This window comes from Hydractinia symbiolongicarpus, chromosome 1 (genome assembly GCF_029227915.1).
Source record: "Hydractinia symbiolongicarpus strain clone_291-10 chromosome 1, HSymV2.1, whole genome shotgun sequence".
In the NCBI taxonomy this organism is placed as follows: Eukaryota; Metazoa; Cnidaria; class Hydrozoa; order Anthoathecata; family Hydractiniidae; genus Hydractinia; species Hydractinia symbiolongicarpus.
This window is the reverse complement of record NC_079875.1, coordinates 5,087,519-5,111,906: the sequence shown is the minus strand read 5'-3', so window position 1 is coordinate 5,111,906 and position 24,388 is coordinate 5,087,519. Positions and strand designations below refer to the sequence as shown.

Here is a 24,388-nt window from a genome sequence, read left to right as displayed (position 1 = left end):
CTGCGACAGAAGTTGTTACAAATTGTGACAGAAGTTGTTACAAACTGCGACAGAAGTTGTTACAAATTGCGACAGAAGTTGTTACAAATTGCAACAGAGGTTTTTACAAATTGCAACAGAGATTGTTACAAATTTCGACAGGAGTTGTTACAAATTGCGACAGAAGTTGTTACAAATTGCTACACAGGTTGCTACAAATTGAAATTGGAGGTTCTTACAAATTGTGACAAATTCTGACAGTTGTTTTATTACAAATTGCGATAGGTACAAAAATCGCAACAGAACATGCATACTGATACAAAAACTAGCTCTGTCTTGTGAAATGCATAGTTAGGTTCTTTTTTTCTTGTCATAACATGGACGCCTTAATTGAACTCGTAACTATAAAAACTGTTTTCTAATGTTTTCGATCTATATTTCTCGTTAACTGTGTTACAAAAAAAGCGTTAAAAATACTAAAAATAGAAAGAAGGTAGAAGGTAAAATATTGATTAAATGGAAAACCGAGTGGATTCTTATTTTCTCCCACATCTTTGATGTTTTCCAACGACCAAGAAAATAAACTACCGAATAATGTAGGTGCCACGCTCCTAAAAAACAAGTGGTAACCTCAATCTTGCGAGCACCTGTAATTAAAACGTTGGTGCACAAAACTGCACTTCTTGGAATGTTTACATAGACGTCATAAGAGAATGTCACATTGTCACAAAGAATTACCACTTTGTTTATAAAAGCTTTTTGGGGAAATATAGTACAGATTTTAAACATTTGGCTAATAGCACCGTTAACTGATGTTGGTAAAAATATTGACTTGGTAGAAAAGTTGTGACTGATGCATACATTACTTTACATAAGCAGATATGGTCTAGAATGAAACAATACAGAACCGACTAACTGGTAGAAAGAAGCAACTAACCTCGTTAAGCACGTCAGAGACATACACAATCCATTTGCTGATCCAACAAGGTCGGATGTTACAGAGTTATTCACAAACACATTTACAGTGACAAATCCTCCTTCAAGTGCGAGGCGTGTCAGTAATGAAATAATGATAACACATGTCCAAAAGAACTTTCTAAAGAAGGGGTAAAATTCTGACGAACCTAACGTTAAGATCAAATCGCAAAGGAAAAACAAGGCTTTAGTTTATCAGTGTCATTTTCGGTCACGGTAATGTCTGTCTGATTGATTGAGACGTAAGGAATTTATGAATACGTTGTCTGCAACTTACGCATTGCATAATAACTTGCTTACTGATTTTAAAGCTAATTTTAAGCCTATTTGCAACAAGTAAAATCTCGTAATTCAAAAACTTTTGGGATTCGAATAAGTTCCTTGGACAAAATTATGTAGTACCTTCAGGGAATTAATTTTGCGAATTTCACTAGTTTCTGTTATTTCGCAAGATTTAATTTCGCGAAATTTTTTGAATAACGATTCACATAACTTTTTTACTATTCATCAACCTTAAACAATAAATAATATACACATGAATTTCAACTTCAGTAGTCTTTATTTAATGCCTCTTTTAACAGTCCTTGAAAACGGTATAAATTTGACAAACAAAATGTCATCAATTTCCTTTTTCGCCAAATATTAGGACTTGTCAACTTTGCGAAATTTTACGAAAATTAAATTCTATTTTCAAAGAATTTCGTGCGAAAATTAATTCACTTAAGGTAAGCCGTAAAATAAATGAGTATATATTTCAAGTTATATCGTAAGCGCATAGATGGGAGTAAAAATGTCTTACTTGTTTGGAATAGATTGAATTGATACATTGATTGGACAACAAAAAACCAATGCAAGTGAAGAAAAGATAAAAACCTAAGTAACAGAATAACCACTAATATTTTGTGTGCTACAATAGTGGCAACACGGGAAGTCTAGTGCAATGCTAACAAGTTTTTGTGTATACAATTCTCTATCATAATAGCCGTAGTTTGATCAAAATGGTAGCTGAATCGTTAGTTTGTGCTACAAATGCATGAAAAAGCATTGTCTGGAATATGTACGACACGTGTGTTTTTCACGAGTTAACTACTAAAAAATTTCGAAGTACTAAAATACTACCAAAATCTTATTTCCAATGATCAGTTCAATAGCATTCCTGAACCAATAGAATTGTTAACAATCGAATTACATTTTATTTCGTTAGTACATGAGAAAACAATAGTCTCATGGTATTTACCTTTCTTGGACCATATTTACTTGTTAGCTGAAAATAAAAAGAAGAAGTTACTATAAAGTCTTGGTACGTATAAATGCGCTCTTATAGAAACGCAAATGTAAGGCTGAATGAAACTACAATTTTTGTAACAATTTTCTTATTTTTTTAAACATGATGAAAACGTGATAAAATGCTTACAATAAATGCCTTATTATGATAGAAATGTTTAATTACAGTAGATAAGCAAGATAACCAGTGTTTTTTGCCGAAAAAAATTATCAACGGATTAAACAATTATTTTGGACTATCAAAATTTAAGTATTCGAGCTATCAAGCTATTGCTTATAATTTTCATAACGAAATTCTTTCCGTAGCAGATAATAACAATGAATATAGTAACGGGCATGGTTTAAGGGTCTCAATGACTTGAAGTTTGCTAAAATTATAACCTAATTCTTAAACCAAAAAACCCACCCACAAAAGAAAAATTTTACACAGGTCTGTTCTGGCATTTATTTTCAAATATTTTTTGGATATTCTTGGCATGGAAAAAACTAAGTATTGAATACCACATCTCTTTATTGCAAGTAGATCTCTCAAACTTAATTCTATTGACTATAAGAAAGGCTATTAGAATACAAAAATGTAGTATCTTACCTTTCCTAGCAAAGGTACTTGTACTGCTATCATTAAACATGATACTATCAGAAGTGACAGACCAATATCCTTTGTATTAAATCCATAACCATCTAGTATATAGGAAACAAAAAGATGTATATTTTAGCGTTCTGCACTGTCGTTAGAGCTGAGAGGCAACCATTGTGTTTTATAAGCAGAAGACTTCAATTTCAGCAGTTTACATTTATATTCAAAGTTGGTTTTTTAGTTATGATTTTGCTATGGACTTAAACTTAAGAAAAATAGACACATCTTGATTTCAGTAAGCGCTGAACATCAGTTCCACACTCGTTGTTTTTTTTTCATCATTGATTAAAAATAAAATGGATGATAGTTAGTCAAAATTTCGTTTTTGTGCACTCGACATTTTCATGTAAAATATGGTAAGCTAAAAATAAACAAAAGAGAAAAAAAAAATAACGAAAAAATATTTGTTAAAAAAAACGATGGAATATTTTGGTCAGTACAAAATAATCTTCACTGAGCAAAACTTTGATTACTTGTACTGACTTCTTATATGAGACGCTTCCGATTAAGTCGGAAGCGTTGCAACCTTGTGTAACCTACTATATTTTGTTGATGTTGTAGCCAACACTGGATAAATTTCTTCATAAGCCAAAGTCAGCATGTAATATATTGCTGTTAATACACAACTCAAAACACAACTTTTGATCCTAAATAAAGAGAAGCATTAATATTGAAATAAAATACCTCCATAAATCAAATTAGTTATAAAAAGTTAGTCCTAGCGTTTTCCTTTTTATACATGAAAAAAAATGAAATTACTAACAATGCTAAATTACTTTTTGAAATGCTTTTTTAATAAAAAAGATAAAACTATTTTCATACCGAAGCAGTCTACAAAATGTTGTATTTAACATCCAATTTTTAAATCTTTTCCACTGAAAATATCGTGCTATAAGCTGATTGGTGGTAACCTTAGGAGAATATAGAGTTTCATCCACTCGTGTTGCTCCATATTTACTTCTATATTTCTGTAAAGGCCCTTCTTCTATCAATCCGTCTGAATTTCTAAAAACCATTTTGCGCTTTCTCTATTAACAAAATTCTTACGGCAACAAAGGTGTTTATAAAATCACTATTAGAAAGAAAAATATAAGAATCACAAAGACTTTTCTGTTTCTTGAGTAACATTTTTTACTTACTAGTCGTTAGCCCGTGGATAAACCATGGGAATCTACCTGTCGCTATTACAGTGGAGTTTCTCTATCTCAAACTAGCAAAGAACCAAAAAATTTGTTCCAAATAGAGAAAGTTCGAGAAATCTCATAAAAAATGAAATTTTGTTAACAAAGCAAAAGGGGTATCAAAGCTTTATTGAAGGAGCATTTGATTTCACGTTTATGAAATATTATACACATTAGATAAAGTTAAACAAGTTTAAAAAAATTTGTATCATCTTTTAGCTTGATGTATTTCATTCTCTCGTCTTCTCATAGGTAGCCGTTTCAAGCTAAATCTAAGTCTTTTTTTTTTATCCGCCCGTCAATTTCTGATTCCACGGCCTTTTCACAACAGGATCAAATATTTCTTCGAACTATTTCGCACTTTTGAACCAGAGTTTTGTTTTCAAGTTTCTTTTTGACAATAAAACCCTACTTTTTTTCTTGTTTGTATCCAAATCTCAAATTTAGAAATTTTGGGTGCGTTCGAGCTTTCATTTTTCGAACTTTTTTGGTTCCGTGTAGATGAATCCCTAGAAACAAAAATGTTCGAGAAAGAGAAAGGAAAAGTCGCAAGGGACCAGCATTTTTGTTTGAGATAGATGAAAATTCAAGATGAAGAAGTTCGAGATTAAGACAGGAAAATAACTTACAGCGTACACAAATGTGCGAGAGAGATGGAGAGAAGTTTGAGCTAGGGAGTAGACGAGATAGGGAGAGTTCACTGTAATATTAGAGACTAGACATTAGCAAGTGGATAAATCCACGGGTTCACTCGTTCCTTATATTCGACGTAGCCTTGCTAGTCCTGTGACTTCCGTGCACATCTCGTGCATTGTTTTACCAAGATTTGATCTTGTCAGCCATATTATAGACAAAATCAGGTATTATTAGCATAGATCAGCAATAACTTGGCCAGTAAGAGTAGCGAGAAAAAAGCAAGTTATTAATTATTTTGTTTGCAGTCAACCAACCGAAAATTCTTTCGAAATGCCAATATGAACATGCCAGTAGATGTAAACAATCCAATAGCCAATATTAAGTTTGGAAGTAATATGTTGTAACGGCCAAATAAAGATTCTAAAGAAAAAATGTATGATTTTTATAAACGTAACGCGGTAAACCGTCCATAATTGAGCAAAATCAAGTATAAATGACTCCTATTTATTAGCACATAGTGACAAAAGAAAACGTTTTTCACGTCTGTAGATTTTGTAGCATGCTTTTTCTGGGGAGGGGGAGGGAAGGATTATGCCGCTTTGCTACCGTGGTATGTTTTTGTCTTGTGAAAGTATCGAAAAAAGTAAAGAACAGTTCTTAATCGTTAACTATGTTTCATTGACGCATAATTTATTTGGCTGGGACGTAAAAACACACACTTATCATTTAACCCTGTTCAGACCGGGGTATTTCGGACATATTATGACCGGGGGCGGAATCTCTATAATATTTAGCAAACTTGTTCAAATTGAATCAAACTTGGGACACTTATAGTATGTCATGAAGAAAACAAAATGACAGCAATAAATTTCTACTTATGTCAGCACATTTTCTGTGAAGTCATCGGAATCTTGAAATTTTCCAAATATATCATTTTCTGCTTATATTTCAATTACTTACGTTTTTAAAAGCATCATTTAACATATTTTCCGGTTTTTACATAGCTGGCATGAATAAAAGTCAAAAATTGCCTGAAATCCGGGTTTTTTTCGACTTTCGGGTAAAACAGGGTACTTAGATTAAACCTTATAAATATTTGGCATACAGGGGCCTAATAGATAGATATAGCAACTTAGTAAGTATCATAGCTATGCAGCGTAGCAAAAAGAGTTATTAAAAAAAAGCGGCTGAAGGGGCTGTTCCGAATATGGTTTTAATTCCTGAACGTGTAATATGTACAAAGCTGTGTAATAGAATATAGTATAATTACCTTTGCTGAAAACATTAGAGTATTTTTCTGAAGGAAAAGATAAATAACCTAAAAATAAGAACGAAGACAAGTATATTACATGCCTACAACTAAAAGAGGAGAGAATTAGCAAAGAAAAAATTATTCTTCTATACAGCTGTGCTCACTAACCTCCTAAAGCTGGTCCTGTAACTAATCCGGTGGAAAACGAGGACATTATTATTGTCATTCCGAGAGGCTAGGAAACAAACGACACATGTAATTTTTGTACTTACTTGTTGACAAAAATATGGGCGTTAATATACAATGTAAGTACCCTACGATACTGTTATAAATATTTGTGAAATAGCAAAATAGCATCTCCTTTCGCAGATGTGTAGGGTCGATGAGGCGCGTTGAAAATGCGCTAGTCGTAGTTTCTGGGATGTCTGCATTGTGTAACAATTAACGCGCCGGCCTGTGAAAGCCCAGGAAACAAAGAAAGTATACCATGCTGACGTCAGCAAGAATTGTTCTAAGACCGTGGTGAATATTAACAACTTCAAAGTGCGTGGGTATAATATTGAAAGGCCGCATTTATTCCAATGATTTTTTAAATATTATTGCAGCTCTGAGACACGACGCGGAACCTTGATTTGAGCCCTGAGTTCAGGTAAACCATGTCGCATACCCAGGTGAAACGCTTACGACCTACTTAAAACTAACTTTTCCGCTACCTAGTTTTAAGCCTATTTCCTATTAAGCCTATATACGTTTTAAAAGCGCGCAGGGAAATTATGTCCTTGTAAATATTAGGTGGCTAGCCACTGTCACGCGTTACGTTTAGACCATTATTAATACTTTGCAGGCAGTAAAGATAACGAAATTTATATTTTTTTGCGTTTAAGTTTAAGATGTCCCATAACCTTAATAAAATCGAAATAATAACTTCAAGCCTGGTGCGGTATGTTTTTAAACAGGTATGATGAATTCCAGCCACTGTGGTATGATTTTTTATTATCAATAAATTTTCTTGCACATTAACTTATTTCGAAAGAAACGCTGGGTGGCTGTTACTTTCTATGAAAGAGTAACAACAAGTTCTATCATGTATTTTATTCGTTTCTTTTTATTCATTTGACTTAAATGTATGATACCAGATATCAAAATATAAAATATTTGGTCCTATATCTGGCACACGCTATATTTAGACAATATTTGATTTATCAAAACTATCAACATATTTAAAATTGTAGAAATTGATGCTCAGCCAAAATGTAAAACGTATTGGAAACAAATGTTTCTTAAATATAAAACACTTGGAAGACAAAAAGAGATCATCGAAATGGTTGCTGATACACAGACTTTCCAGATGGAAAAGGTTATGTTCAAAATGCGATTCTGCACTATTAATTATATTATATTATATTCGAAATATTCGAAAGTTGTATATATTTGGAGGCATACAACTTCTCGATTTAGTCTTGGGTTCCTAGAGTTTTCAAAACGTTAGACGGGAGCTATAACTGTGAATATAGGCACCATTATAATGGCTCTTTGAAAAACAAATGCCCGGGTTTTTAAAGAAAAAAGTCGGTATATATAAGCTCACAAACGAGTATCATAATAGAGACCACTCGATAATCTGTGGAAAAAATCTACGGGTTCGCTCATTGTACATTGGTATTTCGAGCATATTTGAACGCATGTAAACACGAAGTAGTGAAACTACTTTACTGGGGGTCCGAAAAAAGCTGCACGCAACCATTTTTAACATAGCACAGTTATTAATATAGTGTACTGCTTTGCCGTTAAAACACTCGTTTCACTCTTGGCATGTAAAAATACAGCAAAAACGGCGCAACGGATGGGTTTCGAAGGAGCGCGTGAACAATAGAAATTTGATTAAATTTAAATGGACATCGCTTAGATGTACCTTTTTCTCTTGTTAAATATCTCCTGTTAGGATGATAAATATGAAACCAAAAAACATAAGATCTAGAAAATATTATTTTACCATGTTTGTATCATCACAAATGTCAACCAAAATGGTTTTGCCCACGATGACTATTCCTAAAATATAACTTCCTTAAATTCACCAATTGGTGACGGACCTCACCATTTCAAAAAATTCATCAGAATTTACCAATCCGATAGAGTATTTGTGAACAATGCGGATAAAAATTAAATGTTTGATGCAACTAATATTCAAAGAATTTTACCGGCACAGCAACCAGTAAAGAATTTTGCCGCAACAGCCCATGTGAAAGTTTCTGTGAAACCAAATACAATGCAGGCGAACGCGGTTCCAAGTGAAGACAGTATCAAGACATATTTTTTAGGAAATCGATCGCTCATATTTCCCCATAGTAAACTAAAAAAATATAGATATGAACATTGTTACTAAAAGTGTAAAAATTTTGAAGTAACATTTCCTGAAAATAATATTCGACGAAAATTTTCAGATATGACTTGGAAACTAAGTAACACTTGTTTAATGAGCAATCAAGTAGGAAATATACTTTAAAGATTTCACGGTAATACTTCAGTATTACAAAACAGTTATTACCTGGTGAATATTCGAGAAATGTAATAGCTAGAGACGATAATCCCAACTTTTTGTCCTAAAATGACACAACAAAATCGTATAAATATGTATGTGTTAAAAATCCTCTCTTTTTCATTTTCTTTTTCTAAAATGACAGATAGTAACTTATCTTTACTATATATACAGCAGTGTAAGGGTTTATTCTAAATTATTGTCATATGGAGGATTATGATGTGGGCGGTTAGCTAAAAAACTATTTGCTAGGAGCACTTCTCTTGCTAAAAGTTTTACTTTATCATATGAACGTGACAGGGAATAATTCTTGAGATGAAAGAAGATATAGATTTTGGGCATAGTAATTGGAATCACACAGTGAAATTTTGTATGCAAAAAAAATCTCATACTCCGACTGACAAAAATAAATAAATTGACACGTAACACGGTCTATATTGTATAATGTATATTCGGTTTCCTATTGTGAGGGTAGAAACTTTATTCTGTAGGAAGCACACTTTCGGAATTTACAGCTCTATGGCTAAAATTACTAGAATTGATAGACCTTTAATCCAAATTGTTGATACAGCCGTTCAAAGTTTAAAACTTTTTCCCTTTCGTTGTAATTGAGTTAACAAAAAAGTAGCTATTTAAGTATGAGTGTTTCTCACTTAACTGAACAGAAAAAGGCTTTGCAAACCGAACAGTCGACAGCGCTTTTTGAAGATACGCTATTTTTCAGAAGTCTCCCTTCTTTTGTGATTTTGATGTTTTGGTCCGTGACTCTATTGGTTTAAGACTAGTGTTGAAGAGCGCTTGTTTAACTAAACGTGACGAACCTGCACTGATTAGGATTGTTTAACCCATGCCGTTGAAACTAAGATTAGCTGCGATTTTATTTCATCAAATAAGTCGTGTGAACAAATTAAAAAAAATCTTCTATCAGCGATAAAGCGTGTGTAAATATTGAAGTGATCATGGTAGCTTCATGCATCCGAAAGCTTCTCAAATAAAAAACGGATTTGTCAAAAAAAAGATTTTTCAGTAGAATTATAAATTGAAGGGTGTTATACTGACTGAACACAAAATTCTTGCAATGTTTTTAACTGTTTGAATGGTAGAATACATTAAAACAAGATCAAATCTACCTACCTGTCTGAACCTCTGAAACTCCGAAAGACTAGATATAAAAACAAAATAATAACATATTAATTAAAAAAGTAAGAAATGTTCGCAGTATTTTTAATTAGGCCAGCAAGTCGTGGAATTTTGAATACTGCTTGAGGAAGTTTATTAAAAGGAGTTGAGTGACAATATTGTCATTTTTTGAATTATCTATATTTTGGACATCTCATTAATGAAACAAGGACAGGGCCCATCTACCACCTAGAAATTATAGACACCCTCTCCTCCAAAATGATGTCCTCTACTCGGCTCAAAAAGAACCATTTTGAGATTGTGGATAGAGCGTTATACTACTGATAAAGCAATAGTACTGAGCAATAGTACTGAAAATAAGCGAATATTATCTATATAATAATACGCAGTGTGTCCGTCTGTCTGTGACAGGCAAAGTTGATATCGTCATTTTCCTTTGATGATGCCGAATTTCTCTTTGAAGTCGCCGAAAAGATTATGTCCATTTTGCTAACGGGTTTACTTTGTTTACATCACGTGATGAAAACGACTCATTTTGATTTGCTGAAATAAATTTAACGGCTAACTTTCGAAAAATGGTGTCTACTCGCCACCAAAAAAACACACAAAAGAACGATCTCGGAAAAAGTAAAATAAGTGATTCAAAAATCAAAGTCCAAGTGAAGAAGTAGAAAAGTGAAGTTGGAAGTGAAAGTGGAGCTACGTGGAGCTAGAAGTAAATTTAGAAGTAGAAAATAAAGGCCACCAAAAAAAGCACGATCCCTTTACCTTAAAAGAAAGGAAAAAGGTGGTTTAAAAAAGCGTAGCTATATATTTAAAAAGAAAAGAGACCAAGTGAAAAAGTAGAAAAGTGAAATGAGAAGTGGAGATAGATGTAAAGTAAAGTTAGAAGTAGAAAACAAAGGCTAGAGTTTAAAGTGGATTTGAAATCACAAATAGTAAGAACTTTGATATTTTTAGACGTTTGGTTTTTTATGTCGGTGGAGAAAGCAGACTCGCATTTCCAAGGAAAAGCCACAGTTTTATATTCTACCGCGTATGTAGCCATATTTGTTTACGTTTTGTTGCATAATTTATGTGCCCTGGCGCGTAACTAATATATTGTCCTAAAATTCAAAATGCTACATAAAGCTGTTAGCTGACTAACAAACGGAAAACTTTGGTTCGTTCAACTGTAATGTTACTATTTTTACCTTACTATTGCTTTTCTTTATATGTGTTCTAATAAGCATAAAGAGCTAGCTTTAGTTTTAGCTAAGTGTTCCCAGTTTAAGCATATTTAAATGGGTGTCTGTGTGTCTGTGCTAGGCAAAGTGGATGTCTTTATTTTCTTTTGATGTTGCGGAAAAATTTATGTCTACTATGTTAAATTTTCCGACGTTACGGCGCGACGTCAATACTACGTTAACGTCAATATCCTATATTAAATTAATGAAGCCATTATAGTACACTTAAAAGTTTGAGGGCAAATAACTTGGAAACGAGGTGGTGACTTTAATGATTTTTCACCGCGTGGGTAACTAGGGACCACCTGGGACCAATTTGGGTAATTTTTCCAAACCTGGGTCCCCAAATCCAGTTCGGAATGGACGGGTTAATGACGTCATCAAAAACCTTCAAATCCTAGTATTTCTGCAACCGTTTATCAAAAGTACATGATCCTATACATTTTCTTGATCAGCATTTAAAGATCTATATTATAAAGACAACGGGTAAAAAAATTTCCTAAAAAAAATGTTAGTACTTTCAAGAGACTTTGCTGACGTCAGCACAATTTTCCAAGCCTTTTATCTTATTAACCGTTCATCAAAAGTACATGATCATATACATTTTCGTGACCACCGTTCTAACTCTACACAACAGAGGTAACGTGGAAAAAAGATTCTAATTTTTTTTTTGTGAATGGGTTGCTGTCGTCATCAAAACATCTAAAACAACCTATTTTCCATTGTCCTCTGACTAATACGGGTTTCTCGTTTTTAATAGTTTGGTAATCTCTTTAATAATAGCCGTATTCCGTCTGTCTGTCTCTGCGCAACATGGCGGAGCAAGTAGCGAGACCCGCCGAAAATCCCCGCGGCCCTGCAGCTTTATTTCGAATCCCCGGCAGACCCCGTTTTTTTACCGGCCTTGCTTTGCCGCTCATTGTAATAAACCAATCACGAGGCTCCATTTTCACTAATGACCAATCCAAGTGCTTCGCGGCCTCAACATGCCGACGGGAGGAAACATGCTACCCCTACGAAGGCCATTTTGGTTTGGAAGTGATGGTGTGAAGTTTGTAGGTTTCCTTTCAATCCTCCTTATTTCTTCTGAGTACTTTTTATCCTATAGGATTATTTAGTTTGTTTTCACATGTTAAGGTGAATATTTCATCACGTTTTCTAGCTACGTATAAATCTTAAACAAACCAATTTTAAGTTTTTGGCTAGCTACAAAGTGTACATTTTGAGGCAGCTAGCTAAAGCTAGCTTTATTTATTCCTATACTTTTAAAGTTTTTATTCAGTTTGGTATATTATTATTTATTTTTATGTTGAAGTTGGGTCTACCTAGCTAGCTCCTCTTTTAGCTACATCCTGCTAAAAAGTGAGAGTAGCCAAATGCTGTTTGGCTGCAAGTGAAAGTAGCCAAATGCAGTTTGGCTGCAACACAATTCTTAACAATTCTTATGCTAAATGCAGTTGGCAGCGGCCACTTTTATTACTGATTTAAAAATTTATTATGCAAAATAAAATTGCTGAGTAATTTTTTAAACTTAACCGGGTTAATGCCAGGATGTTCACTGATTTCTTTTAAAACCGAAGCGATAAGGATTTTTGGAACATGGTATTACCCCTATGCTCATGTATGACACGATTCACCTGTTAAGCGCTCAGCCTGGTGTTAACGACGGGCTGTTTCCTGTGTTTTTATTTAAACCGTTGTGATAAATTTTATTTGGAAAATTTTATTACGCCTGTTACTCATGTATGACACAATTTACATGTTAAGTGCTCAGCCTGGTGTTAATGACGGGCTTTTTCCGTGTTTTTATTAATCCGTTGTGATAAAGTTTTTTTACCTGCAATAAACATTCAACCTGGTGTTAACAACAGGGTGTTTTGTGTGTTTTTTATTTAAATTGAAGTTGCGATAAGTTTTTTTGGGAAAAGGCTATTATGGCCATAACGCATGTGTGACACCATTTACCTGTACTAAGTGCTCAGTCCGGTGTCATGATTAATTTGTTAAGGTTTACTGAAACGTACTCCGCAAGATAAAATAATAATATTGACTATTTTCTTTTCTTATGACGGGGTAACAACAGGTTGTAAACTGTGTTTTTATTTCGGTTAAAGTTGCAGTAAAGTTATATATATACATATATTTTAAAAAGTACATTACAACCGAAACACTATAATGTTGTGTGAGCTTTACTCAATTTACGACATATTCTGCATACCTGTACTAGAGCACTCCAATTATGGAGTTTTTTTAGTTTTTTTATGGGGTAACGACTGGATATTTCCTGTGTTTTAAGTAAAACCGAAATTGCTGTAAAGTTTTTTATGAAAAGGGTATTATGCGTTCTAGGCCCACTGTCATGATTAAGTTTTGAACTTTTACGGAAACTTATTCCGCAAAATAAAATAATATTGCCCGATTGTTTTTGCTATGGCGGAGTAACAACGGTTTGTAAACTGTTTTAATTCAGCTTTTGTTGCGGGAAATTATTTTTTTTTAAATATCTTACAGTCGCAACACTGCAATGGTGTGTGCCCTTCACTTGATTTATGACATACTGCATACCCGTACTAAAGCGCTCCACCTCACCGGGTCGCACAGTTTGCGGTTCTTATTAAGCGCTCCTCAAGGCGATCAACAACAGTTACTTGTGGCTTAACCCGGCGTTTCGACGCCGGGTCTCCCGGCTAGTCTCTATAATAATAGCCGTATTCCGTCTGTCTGTCTCTGCGCGGACCCCAGCTGAGTTAGAAAATCGTGCTACGGAAACACGAATATCAAATGCGATATATTTTTATCCACTTTGTTGCCACGGGTAAATTTAAAGGACGGGCGACCCCGTGGATTTTTCCACGGGCTAACGACTAGTCTCTTTAATAATAGCCGTATTCCGTCTGTCTGTGTGTCCGCGAAAGCCGCGTCCCGTAACGGAAACACGAAATTTTGTAAATTACGCGCCGATACCAAATGCGATATATTTTTACCGACTTTGTTTTGACCGCTCGCGCGTGGAATACCATTCACAACGCCTGATTCTTTAAAAAAAACCCAAGATTTTCGCGACCAGAAAGAATCCAAGATCTTCGCGGAACGAAGGCCATTTTGATAATGTTCGTGTTTGTGGTCAGTGTGTGAGGTTTGTAGGCCTGTTTGACTTTTTTATCTTCTAAAAGCCTTATATATTTGTAATATTTGTTTTCTGTTTGTTTTTAATGTTAGGATAAATATATTGTCACGTTTTTCAGCCACGTACAGATCTTAAACGCACCAGTTTTAGGATGTTTGGCTAGGAACGAAGATTAGCTAGCTATAGCTACTAGCTAGCTAGAGCCTCACTTATTGCTATTCTGTTTGGTATAAGAGCTTTTTATCCTAGCCAAAATTTATTTTTATGTTGAGGCTGTGGCTATTTAGCTAGCTCCTTAAAAAGTAAAAGTATAAAAATGCAGTTTGGCTACAACAATATTCTTAAGCAATATATAATTTTTATGCTAAATGCAGTTAGCTAGCTAGGTATAGCTACATATTTTATTTTTTTTCTGCAAACTTTTTCTGCAAATGAAATGGCTGAGGGATTGTTTTGGCTGGACGAGTAACGACAGGCTGTTTCCTGTGTTTTTATTTAAACCGAAGTTGCAATGAACATTTTTGGAAAAGGGTAATATGCCTTATATGCGCCTGTTCAACTGTGTTTAACTGTACTAAGCGGTTAGCCCAGTGTTAAAAACAGACTGTTTTTTGTAAAAGCCTGTTACGCCTATGGGCATGTGCAACACCGTTTACCTGTATATACTAAAGTCAGCCCACCACTGTGACAATTAATTTTTAAACTTTCTTGGGAATCACGCCTGGACTAACCGCTTAGCCCTGTGTCTGCGAGAAATTTTTTTCAAAAGGGTATTATTCCTATACGCTGTACAACACAGTTTAACTGTACTAAGTGCTCAGCCCAGTGTCACGATTAATTTTTTAACTTTTAAAAAGACTTATTCCACAAAATAAAATTATATTGACCGATTGTTTTTGCTATGACAGGGTAACAACGGTTTGTAAACTCTGTTTTCATATCAGCTATTGTTGCGGGAAAGTAATTTAAAAAAAATAGGTTACAGTCGCACACTATAATGGTGTATGCGCTTAACTTGATTTACGCCTGTGCAACACGGTTTAACTGTACTAAGCGTTCAGCTCAGTGTCACGATTAATTTTTTAACTTGCGCAAAAAGTTATTCCGCAAAATGAAATAAAATTGACGATTGTTTTTGCTATGATGGAGTAACAACACTTTGTAAACTCTGTTTTTATATCAGTTATCGTTGCGGGAAAGTTATTTTTTGAAAAATATGTTACAGTCGCACACTATAATGGTGTATGCGCTTCAAATGATTAACGACATACTGTATACCTGTACTAAAGCGCTCCACCTGATCGTGTGGGACAGTTTACGGCTCTTATTAAGCGCTCCACAGAGTGTTCAATGCCGGATCACACCTTTACTTGTGGCTTAACCTGGCGTTTCTGTTATATATCCGCCATTTTATGTTTACATTTTGTTCTATGCTATTGGTTATACTTTAAAACCATGTGTTTGTGTTTTCCGCGTATATCTTTATGAGATTTGTACATGTGATCTTATTATAAAGATGGCGGTCTAAGAAGTGTTATATACATTTTCTGTCTGTCTGTTTTTCCCCATCTTTCTGGAGTTATAATAAGTGGCGACGAGGATATATTACCGAAATGGCTACCTACGGAAAAATTGGAGAGTTTGATCCGGCAACGGAACTCTGGAACAATTACATCGAGAGAGTGAATCAGTTCTACATAGCAAATGACATTGCAGATGCCACCAAGAAGAGAGCAATCCTGCTGAGCTCATGTGGAGCCAAAGCCTACCAGCTGTTGAGAGGTTTGTCAAATAACGATCCTGCTTCCAAATCTTATGACCAGCTAGTACAATTAATGAAAGATCATTTATATCCCACTCCCAATTCGATAGCTGAGAGATTCAGATTCAACACTCGTGATAGGCAACCTTCTGAAACAATTTCCCAGTACTTGGCAGTTTTGCGTCGACTCAGTGAACATTGTGAGTATGGAGAAACACTGGACGACATGTTAAGAGATAGACTTGTTTGTGGTATTAAGGAGGAAAAAATACAACAAAAGCTCCTGAGTGAGAAAGACCTCACCTTAGCCAAAGCCCTACGAATTGCATGTTCTATGGAATCAGCAGCAAGCTACTCCAAAAGCATTCTCCAACATCAAGCGACAGGCAACATTTCAGAGAGTGTCCACGCTTTGGAGAGAGCCCGAGACAACCCAGGGAGGGATTGCTATCGATGTGGAGGGACAAAACATACAGCAGAGGCATGTCCATTCAAGGATGCTGAATGTTATTATTGCCACAAAAAAGGACACACCGTTAAAAAATGTCGTCAAAAGAAACGAAATGATGAGAAATCCAGACCACCCCGGAAACCAATAAACCAACTGGAGTCCGAACATGAAGGAAATGTTTACAACGAAACTGTTGAACAGTCCGATATGTTTAACCTGTATAAATTAGAAGGGAGCAGAGTTGAACCGCTTTTTGTAAATGTCAGTATTGAAGGAAAAACCATCAAGATGGAGGTCGATACCGGTGCATCGATGTCGGTGATAAGTGAAAAAACATTACGGAAATGCATTCCAGAGTTGACCATCCAGCCTAGTAACTTAAAGTTAAAAACTTTTACAGGGGAAATCATAACACCCTTGGGATCAGCTGCTGTAAACGTTGAACACCAAAAACAGAAATACACATTGTCATTGACTATCGTACCCGGGGAATCTCCTTCATTGTTAGGTCGAGATTGGCTAAAAGTAATCAAGTTAGATTGGCCCAGTTTGTTCCAGGTCAAGCATTCTAGCAATACCAATCTACAGCAAATATTAGTACAGCATGCCGCCGTGTTTACGGAAAGTATGGGATTGCTGAAGGACTTTAGAGTCCATATTCCTGTGGACTCCTCTGTCGCACCAAAGTTTTGCAAAGCACGACCAGTCCCGTATGCCTTAAAAGACAGGATCGACACTGAACTTGATAGACTTGTACAAGATGGCATATATGAACCAGTTGAATATTCAAGATGGGCAGCCCCTATCGTACCGGTAAAGAAAGAGGACGGTACTATCAGAATATGCGGCGATTACAAACAGACAATAAACCAGGCTGCACCTTGTGACACTTATCCAATTCCGCGAACTGAAGATCTTTTCGCCTCAATGTCAGGGGGTGAAAAGTTCACAAAGCTGGATTTGAGTCATGCATACCAGCAATTGGAGTTGGACGAGGAAACAAGAGAATACCTCACAATCAACACACACCGTGGCTTGTACCGCCCCACAAGACTTCAGTATGGAGTACATTCCGCCACCGGCATTTTTCAGAGGAAAATGGATAGGCGACTCCGCCATATACCACGTACCAAAGTGCGAGTAGACGATATTTTAATATCTGGTAAGGATGATGAGGAACATTTGAGAAATTTATCGTCAGTCCTGCAAGTGATTGAAAGCTCTGGATTGCGACTGAAGGAAGTCAAATGCGTATTTCTAGCAGAAGAGGTGACTTATCTGGGTTACAACATTACCAAGGAAGGAATATCGCCTTCACCAGAGAAGGTCAAAGCTATAAGGAATGCAGCCCCTCCAGAGAATGTTACACAGTTAAAGGCTTATCTCGGAATGCTCAACTATTATAATCGTTATCTACCAAACCTTTCTGCAATGATTGAACCACTGCATCGTCTGCTGAGGAAGGGGACAACCTTTCACTGGAAAACCGAACAAGAAAAAGCGTTTACCGAATCGAAAGCTCTACTATATAAAGCACCGTTGCTGACGCATTTTGACCCCCAACGTTCGATCCTTGTGTCCTGTGACGCCTCTCCTTATGGGATAGGTGCTGTTCTCGCCCATGTAATGGATGATGGTTCCGAGAAGCCCGTATGTTATATTTCACGGACTCTTTCTCCAGCAGAGAGGAATTATGCCCACATTGAGAAAGAGGGTTTAGCCATAGTATTCGCAGTCAAAAAGCTTCATCAATATCTTTATGGACAGTCTTTCAGAATTATAACTGATCACAAACCTCTTTTGGGACTATTCGGACAAAACAAACCAATTCCACCGCTTGCAGCTGCTCGTGTTCAGAGATGGGCCCTCCTGCTGTCTGCTTATAGCTACGTCTTGGAGTACAAACCAGGTGTCAATCACGCCAACGCTGACTGTCTAAGCCGCCTTCCACTTCAAGCAGACAGTTCTGATTACTCGAACAATGAAAGTGCAATTCACATGATGGACCTAGTGCAAGCACCACTAACCTCCGCTGATGTTAAGCTACATACAAGTCGTGACCCAGTCCTGAGCAAAGTGTTGGACTTGATATCCAACGGTTGGAAAGTAAACCGAAAAATAGAATTACAACCGTACTTTTCAAGGAAGGATCAACTCAGCATCGACAACCAATGCTTGCTGTGGGGTTCTCGTGTCATTATACCAAGCTCGTTACGACCACAACTGCTTGGACAACTTCACCAGTCTTACCCAGGGATCACTCGCATGAAAAGTTTGTCGAGAAGTTTTGTGTGGTGGCCAAAGATGGATTCTGAGATTGAGTTAACCGTCAAAAATTGCAAAACCTGTGAAATCCACCAAAAAATGCCAGCTGTAGCACCAATACATTCCTGGGAATACCCAAGCCAACCCTGGGAGCGGATCCACATGGATTATGCGGGACCGTTTTTGAACAAAATGTTTTTGATAGTTGTTGATGCTTTTTCAAAATGGGTGGAAGTAATAGTCATGAATAGCTCCACCTCCACTGCGACTATTGAGCAACTGCGCAAAATCTTTGCCACGCATGGCCTGCCTGGAGTTTGTGTTAGTGATAATGGACCGTGTTTCGCAAGCACTGAATTTGAGCAATTTATGAAACGAAATAACATCAGACACATTTTTTCTGCACCATACCATCCTGCTTCAAATGGACAAGCAGAGAGAACCGTCCAAACTGTGAAAAACAGTCTTAAAAAGATAGAATCGAATGGTCAATCCATTGAGACCAGAGTAAGCCGTTTGCTGTTCACGTACCGCATCACACCACACACCACCACGGGCAGGTCACCTGCAGAACTACTGTTCAATCGTCAATTAAGGAGTGCCCTCCATTTCGTTAAACCAGATCTGAAACAGACAGTCAAGGGGAAACAGATGGATTCTGAGAATCGAAATCATCGATTGAAACCGCTGCGGCAATTTCTAGACCAAGAGGAGGTACTGATTAGAAATTTTGGTCAAGGACCGCGGTGGGTGAGAGGAAACATTTCGAGAAAGAGAGGACCTGTGACATACGATGTTGAAGTGGGAGAGAAAATCGTTCAACGCCACATCGATCAAATGCGAGCTGCAACCGGCGAGAGATTAGCTGATTCAGCAATGGTAGAGACAGACCCACCTCTGGCTGTGCTACCACAGTTTGAACCGTCAGAAGTTGACGAAACCGTTACTGAAATCGAGCCAAGGGTCCAGTTACCTGTTCCTGAGACATCTGAGCCGTTTGAAGACGTTGCAGAAGATGTGAACAAGGACACCAATTCTCGACCTGAACGATCTCGCCGTTTACCAAAGCATTTCGAGGACTATGACTTGAATCGCATTGTATACGTTTAAACTGTGGACTATTGGTGGAGGATTGTTATATATCCGCCATTTATGTTTACATTTTGTTCTATGCTATTGGTTATACTTTAAAACCATGTGTTTGTGTTTTCCGCGTATATCTTTATGAGATTTGTACATGTGATCTTATTATAAAGATGGCGGTCTAAGAAGTGTTATATACATTTTCTGTCTGTCTGTTTTTCCCCATCTTTCTGGAGTTATAATAGTTTCGACGCCGGGTTTCCCGGCTAGTCTATATTATAATAGCCGTATACGTTTGTCCGTCTGTTTGTCACGCAAAATGGTAGGTTAGCTGCGCAAGTAGCGAAACGCGCGCAATGCGGTATAAAAAAAACGGACAAGCCGTGGATTTTTCCACGGGCTAACGACTAGTGTTATATAGTTTGCTTGCTCACCTTACTCTACCTACCTACACCCTCTTCCATAACATCATTTTTGTTATCCTTTACTTCGACTTTTATTTACTTTATATTATTATTTAGCCCTTTTTCTGGTATAGGATTTGTCAATGCCAGGACTGAGGAAAACTTAGCTTTAATTGCGACAAGCATACAGAGCTACTAAAAACTAGTCAGAAAAAATTATTGATAGTAATACTGACACTGATATGGCGGTACTAGTACATAACAACAGGTTTTATGCAGATTTTTATGTTGTACGCTTGTTAGGTCTTGCTATGATTTTTACAGTTACATTGTGTAAGTAGCGAAAATCAAACTCCTTTTACTCGACCAAACTGATAATGTTAAGAGGAACCCAGAACCGTGCAATGTTATGAAAACTGTTAGGGCATCCTGCTATCAAAGGGACATCAAATTTGGAACTTTTGCTGGAAGCTAGTGCTTCTACAATTGCTTTTTGCTATAACTTTCAGTACTCATCGACGTAATGCATTGTAGACAACAACTGATTTAGATATTGTTCTAACAAAAGCTAACCAGATTTATAGTGAGAAAAATGTCACAGACTCACATTCGATTCCTGAATTTCCCAGAATAATACATTTTGAAGGCACTATGAGATGCAAATGTTACATCATGATATAAGTTTCCTCCGGCCCTCAAATGAACAATTAATCATCAGTCTTATGGAATGTTATCTCTTTGATCCACATTATTAAGTTAACGGGACTTTTGTTCTTCACAATTTTTTCTCTTTAGGACAAGCAAAGAGTATATGTACTATATATAGAGTATATATCAAAGAGTATATAAAACATACCATTATCTCAAGGTATTCCCCTGCAGTATAACAGTGCAATATACTATGTTTTCACAAACGAGTTCATACCAATCAGATCAATTGTTAAAAAGACCATCTTCTTCAGTTATGATTAGTCCCGAAGCCAAGCAAAAAGCATTATACCGTGAACGCATAAAAAATCCCAACACATTTTGAAAAGATAAAGAAGGTCCAACGTAAGGCAAAATGCATTCATCGCGAGATAATAAAAGGCACAGTTGCACATTGTGCACAAAATATTCCCAGCGCCAAGCAAATTTATTCATCGCGAAAAAATAAAAGGAACGGCTGCACATAATGTAAAAAAGGAGTCTCTGCACCAAGCAGATTTCACACGCCGTGAAAAAATTAAAGATACTCCCATTCATGCAAAGAAAAAAGAATATATGCGTAATGCTGCTGCTATCTGCCAAACACGTATTATGATCAAAAGCAGTCAAGATAGAATTGCTGCGCTCAAGTCTAAAATATCAGAAGGACCCTGCTATATATGTGTTTGTTGCGAAAAAATTACATTATAGAGATTCTGTGGTAGTGTATGATGCCAGCCATTATTTGATCGATGTAGAATTACACTGAATACTTGCAGAAAGCTATGATTTACAATATTATGTTTGCAAAACATGCCACAAGAAACTTCTGAAAGGAAAAACACACTGTCAGGCATCATGGAATGAATTGGCAGTTGATATTCAACCCTCTACAATTATCGTCACTGAGTAAATTGAAGAGAATATTTATTGCAAAAAGACTAAATTTTGCAAAAGTTTTAATTATGCCTAAGAGACAAATAAAAGGAGCAGTCTATAACGTACCTATAAATGTTAGTGATGTAACCAAGAGGCGCTGATAGTAATGAAACTATAATGGTTAAATTGAAACGAAACATATGTTATCGTGGACATGCACATTTTCAGGCGGTCAGACCTGAGTATATTCAAACTGGACCACAAGTTCTGAAATTAAATAACTTTTTTATAACGATGTGATTATATCGCTTGAGAATATAACAGCAAATATTAGAAATGAATTTGACGAAGGTGAGGAGGACCTCGGTGTAGATGATAATAATGCTAACGTAACGGACTTGGAAGAGAAAGAAAATCCTACGGAAAAAATGCGTGCTGGTCCATCTGATAATGTGGATAAACTCGGGTGACGTTTATATGCAAAAAAACCAATCAGACTTTAATTCAACTCGCGTTAATGTATTTTCTGGTAACTTTCTTGGGTAGAATGTCCAATCCTACCAACATACTGTTCGCCAGGCGGAAACCAATTAAATTTCTTGCATTTTTTAATCGCCTGTTTCGCTTGCGCTAAAATGGAGGCTCAATCTCGCTCCTTTCTTTGTGGTGAAATAGAGAAGACGCTCCGGAGAGACGAGATTACTGTGGTCTGGCTTCAATGTACGAAAAGAAGTGTACAATTTTGTAAGTTTTATGAAACTGTCACCTGATAGTGAAATAACAAAAGAAGCAAGGCGTCCAAGAAAGAGACTGAAATGATTTCAACCTCGATCCCAGGAGACAAAATGCTCTGGGAGCGAGGTTGAGGTTATTAATAAAGCACGTGCTACAACGACAATGTGCCAGGTGACGAATCAAGTTTGGGAGCTCTATTTCGTGTTTGTGTTTACAGTTACACCTTCAAATTTTGTGACTTTTCCTCACTTTTATTTAGCTTCATTTTCCCAAAAAAAGTTTTTAAATTATGCCTTTGTGTTGCCATGTGAACGCTTTTTTATGTTGAGTAAAATTCTGAAAAGAAAAATTATCATTGTTACTAAATTCATCGCAAATATGCAATGGCTAACAAAACTCAAAAATATTGAATTTTTCTATATGCCATCGAATTTGATGACGTCATTACTAAAAATGCTGACATCATCAATTTTTTACCCTAAATTTTTAATTAATACCTGGACAACACTTTGGTAAGTTTCAAAACCAACGGACAACAACGGTATAAATTACACAGGGGGGTGAATCAGCCCCCATCCCCCCCCCAACCCCGGCATTGAGGATCCCCTAAAAGGTCCAGCAGGAATAGGGTTAAAATTGACATAATTAAAATAAAAGGTCAGTTTTTAACACCTCTGAAACTTGAATAAATTTTTTACGTAAGCATAGTGAAGAAATTATTCCAAAAAATAACTCGTCATGCTAAGCCAGCTATATATCTGTTTTGTCTATATTTGTGTCCTTAGGAAGTTAGCTATTGATGATTGATATTTATAGTTTCCTTCTATGACGTATTTATGTCAACCAATTTGTTTATGCAACGGTAAATTTGTTTATTTAAAAAGGAATTATCATCTGATTATTGTTATCATGGACAATTGCATTATTTAGTAAAGGACTTCTTTTTCTGATATAAGCACAAAGGGAATCTCAACTCTATCTATAATGTCTCCATAGGAGGGGGATGTCATGTGTTATATATATTCAGCATACCTTAGTAAGTTGTGGAAGATAAGCATATTGGGAGGATATCACCATTGCATTGAACACCTAAAAGCAAATTCTACAATTGCAACGACAGCTATCGTATTGATAAACTTCCTTATACTAAACGCGAAAAATTAAACTTTGCAAACAAACTTGATTGTTTTTACTAGATTTTAATGCTAGGGATAATTAAAACAGAAGACATGTAATCGCAACAGACTGTACATTTGTAAGCAATCTTTTAGGTCGCGTTGTTAGTATTTACAATAACAGCAACAGAAACAGCAACAACAACAACAACAACAACAACAACAATAACATCAACAACAGAGCACAAAAATATGGCAAACAAAATCCTTCCAGCACATTGTAAGAAGGCTTACTTACGAAGAGCACAAACAATGAAAACACTTTAAAAGCTGGTAATGGTGTCACATTTTCTCCATACACTAAATCTTTAAATATCTTCTTCATATCTTAAAATGGTTTCTAGATGCGTAAAAAAAAAAATTTTCTAAGTTAGTTAAAAAATACCCTTGCGTGTGGTTTGTTTGAAAGTTATTCTTTAAATTGTATTCATAGTATCATGTTTCTATTTATTCTTTTATTATCCTCGAATAATTAGGACATACAATCATCAAATGTGTCAAGACCTACATGATGCTATATTAACTCACATCATTATCACTGTTTATATATGTTTATTTATCTCTGTGTTAATAAATCATGCACGAGATCTACAAGCTACAGATAGCAAATTTTGCGAGTAGCAAACCAATCACTAAACCCAATTTTTATGAATACGCAATCCAAGTTCTTCGTGGCTAACAAAGAAACATGCAACGAGCACAGCGATGATGACGAAGGTCATTTTTGGAAGTGGTGGTGTTTAGACTTGAAGGGCTCTTTCTGCCCTTTTTGCTCTAAATGTCAATATTGACATTTTTCATGTACAAATCTTAAACAAATCAATTTAGAGATTTTGGTTATGAACGTACTTTGCGATCAGTCTGACAAGTTGGCTGGCTATATATAACTTTTCTTTTAGCTACATTTTTTTATTCAGTTTGGTACAAGTTCTTTTATTCTAGCCAACACTATCGACTTTATGTGTCATATCAAC

At 36.0% G+C, this 24,388-nt stretch overlaps 1 protein-coding gene across 1 annotated transcript; it reads right to left on the bottom strand.

The window, feature by feature from the left end:
- Positions 1–244: 244 nt before the first annotated feature.
- Positions 245–23,823, bottom strand: LOC130633089 (uncharacterized). Its single transcript, XM_057444527.1, has 16 exons — positions 23,653–23,823; positions 23,272–23,328; positions 9,615–9,642; positions 8,490–8,544; positions 8,143–8,294; positions 7,938–7,993; positions 6,113–6,179; positions 5,963–6,010; positions 5,007–5,112; positions 3,698–3,880; positions 3,416–3,522; positions 2,828–2,919; positions 2,192–2,218; positions 1,754–1,827; positions 917–1,075; positions 245–590 (listed from the first exon to the last, which is right to left on the bottom strand). Exons 1-16 carry the CDS (start codon positions 23,737–23,739, stop codon positions 398–400), a joined length of 1,491 nt encoding a protein of 496 aa, XP_057300510.1. The 5' UTR covers positions 23,740–23,823; the 3' UTR covers positions 245–397.
- Between the last annotated feature and the right edge of the window lie 565 nt (positions 23,824–24,388).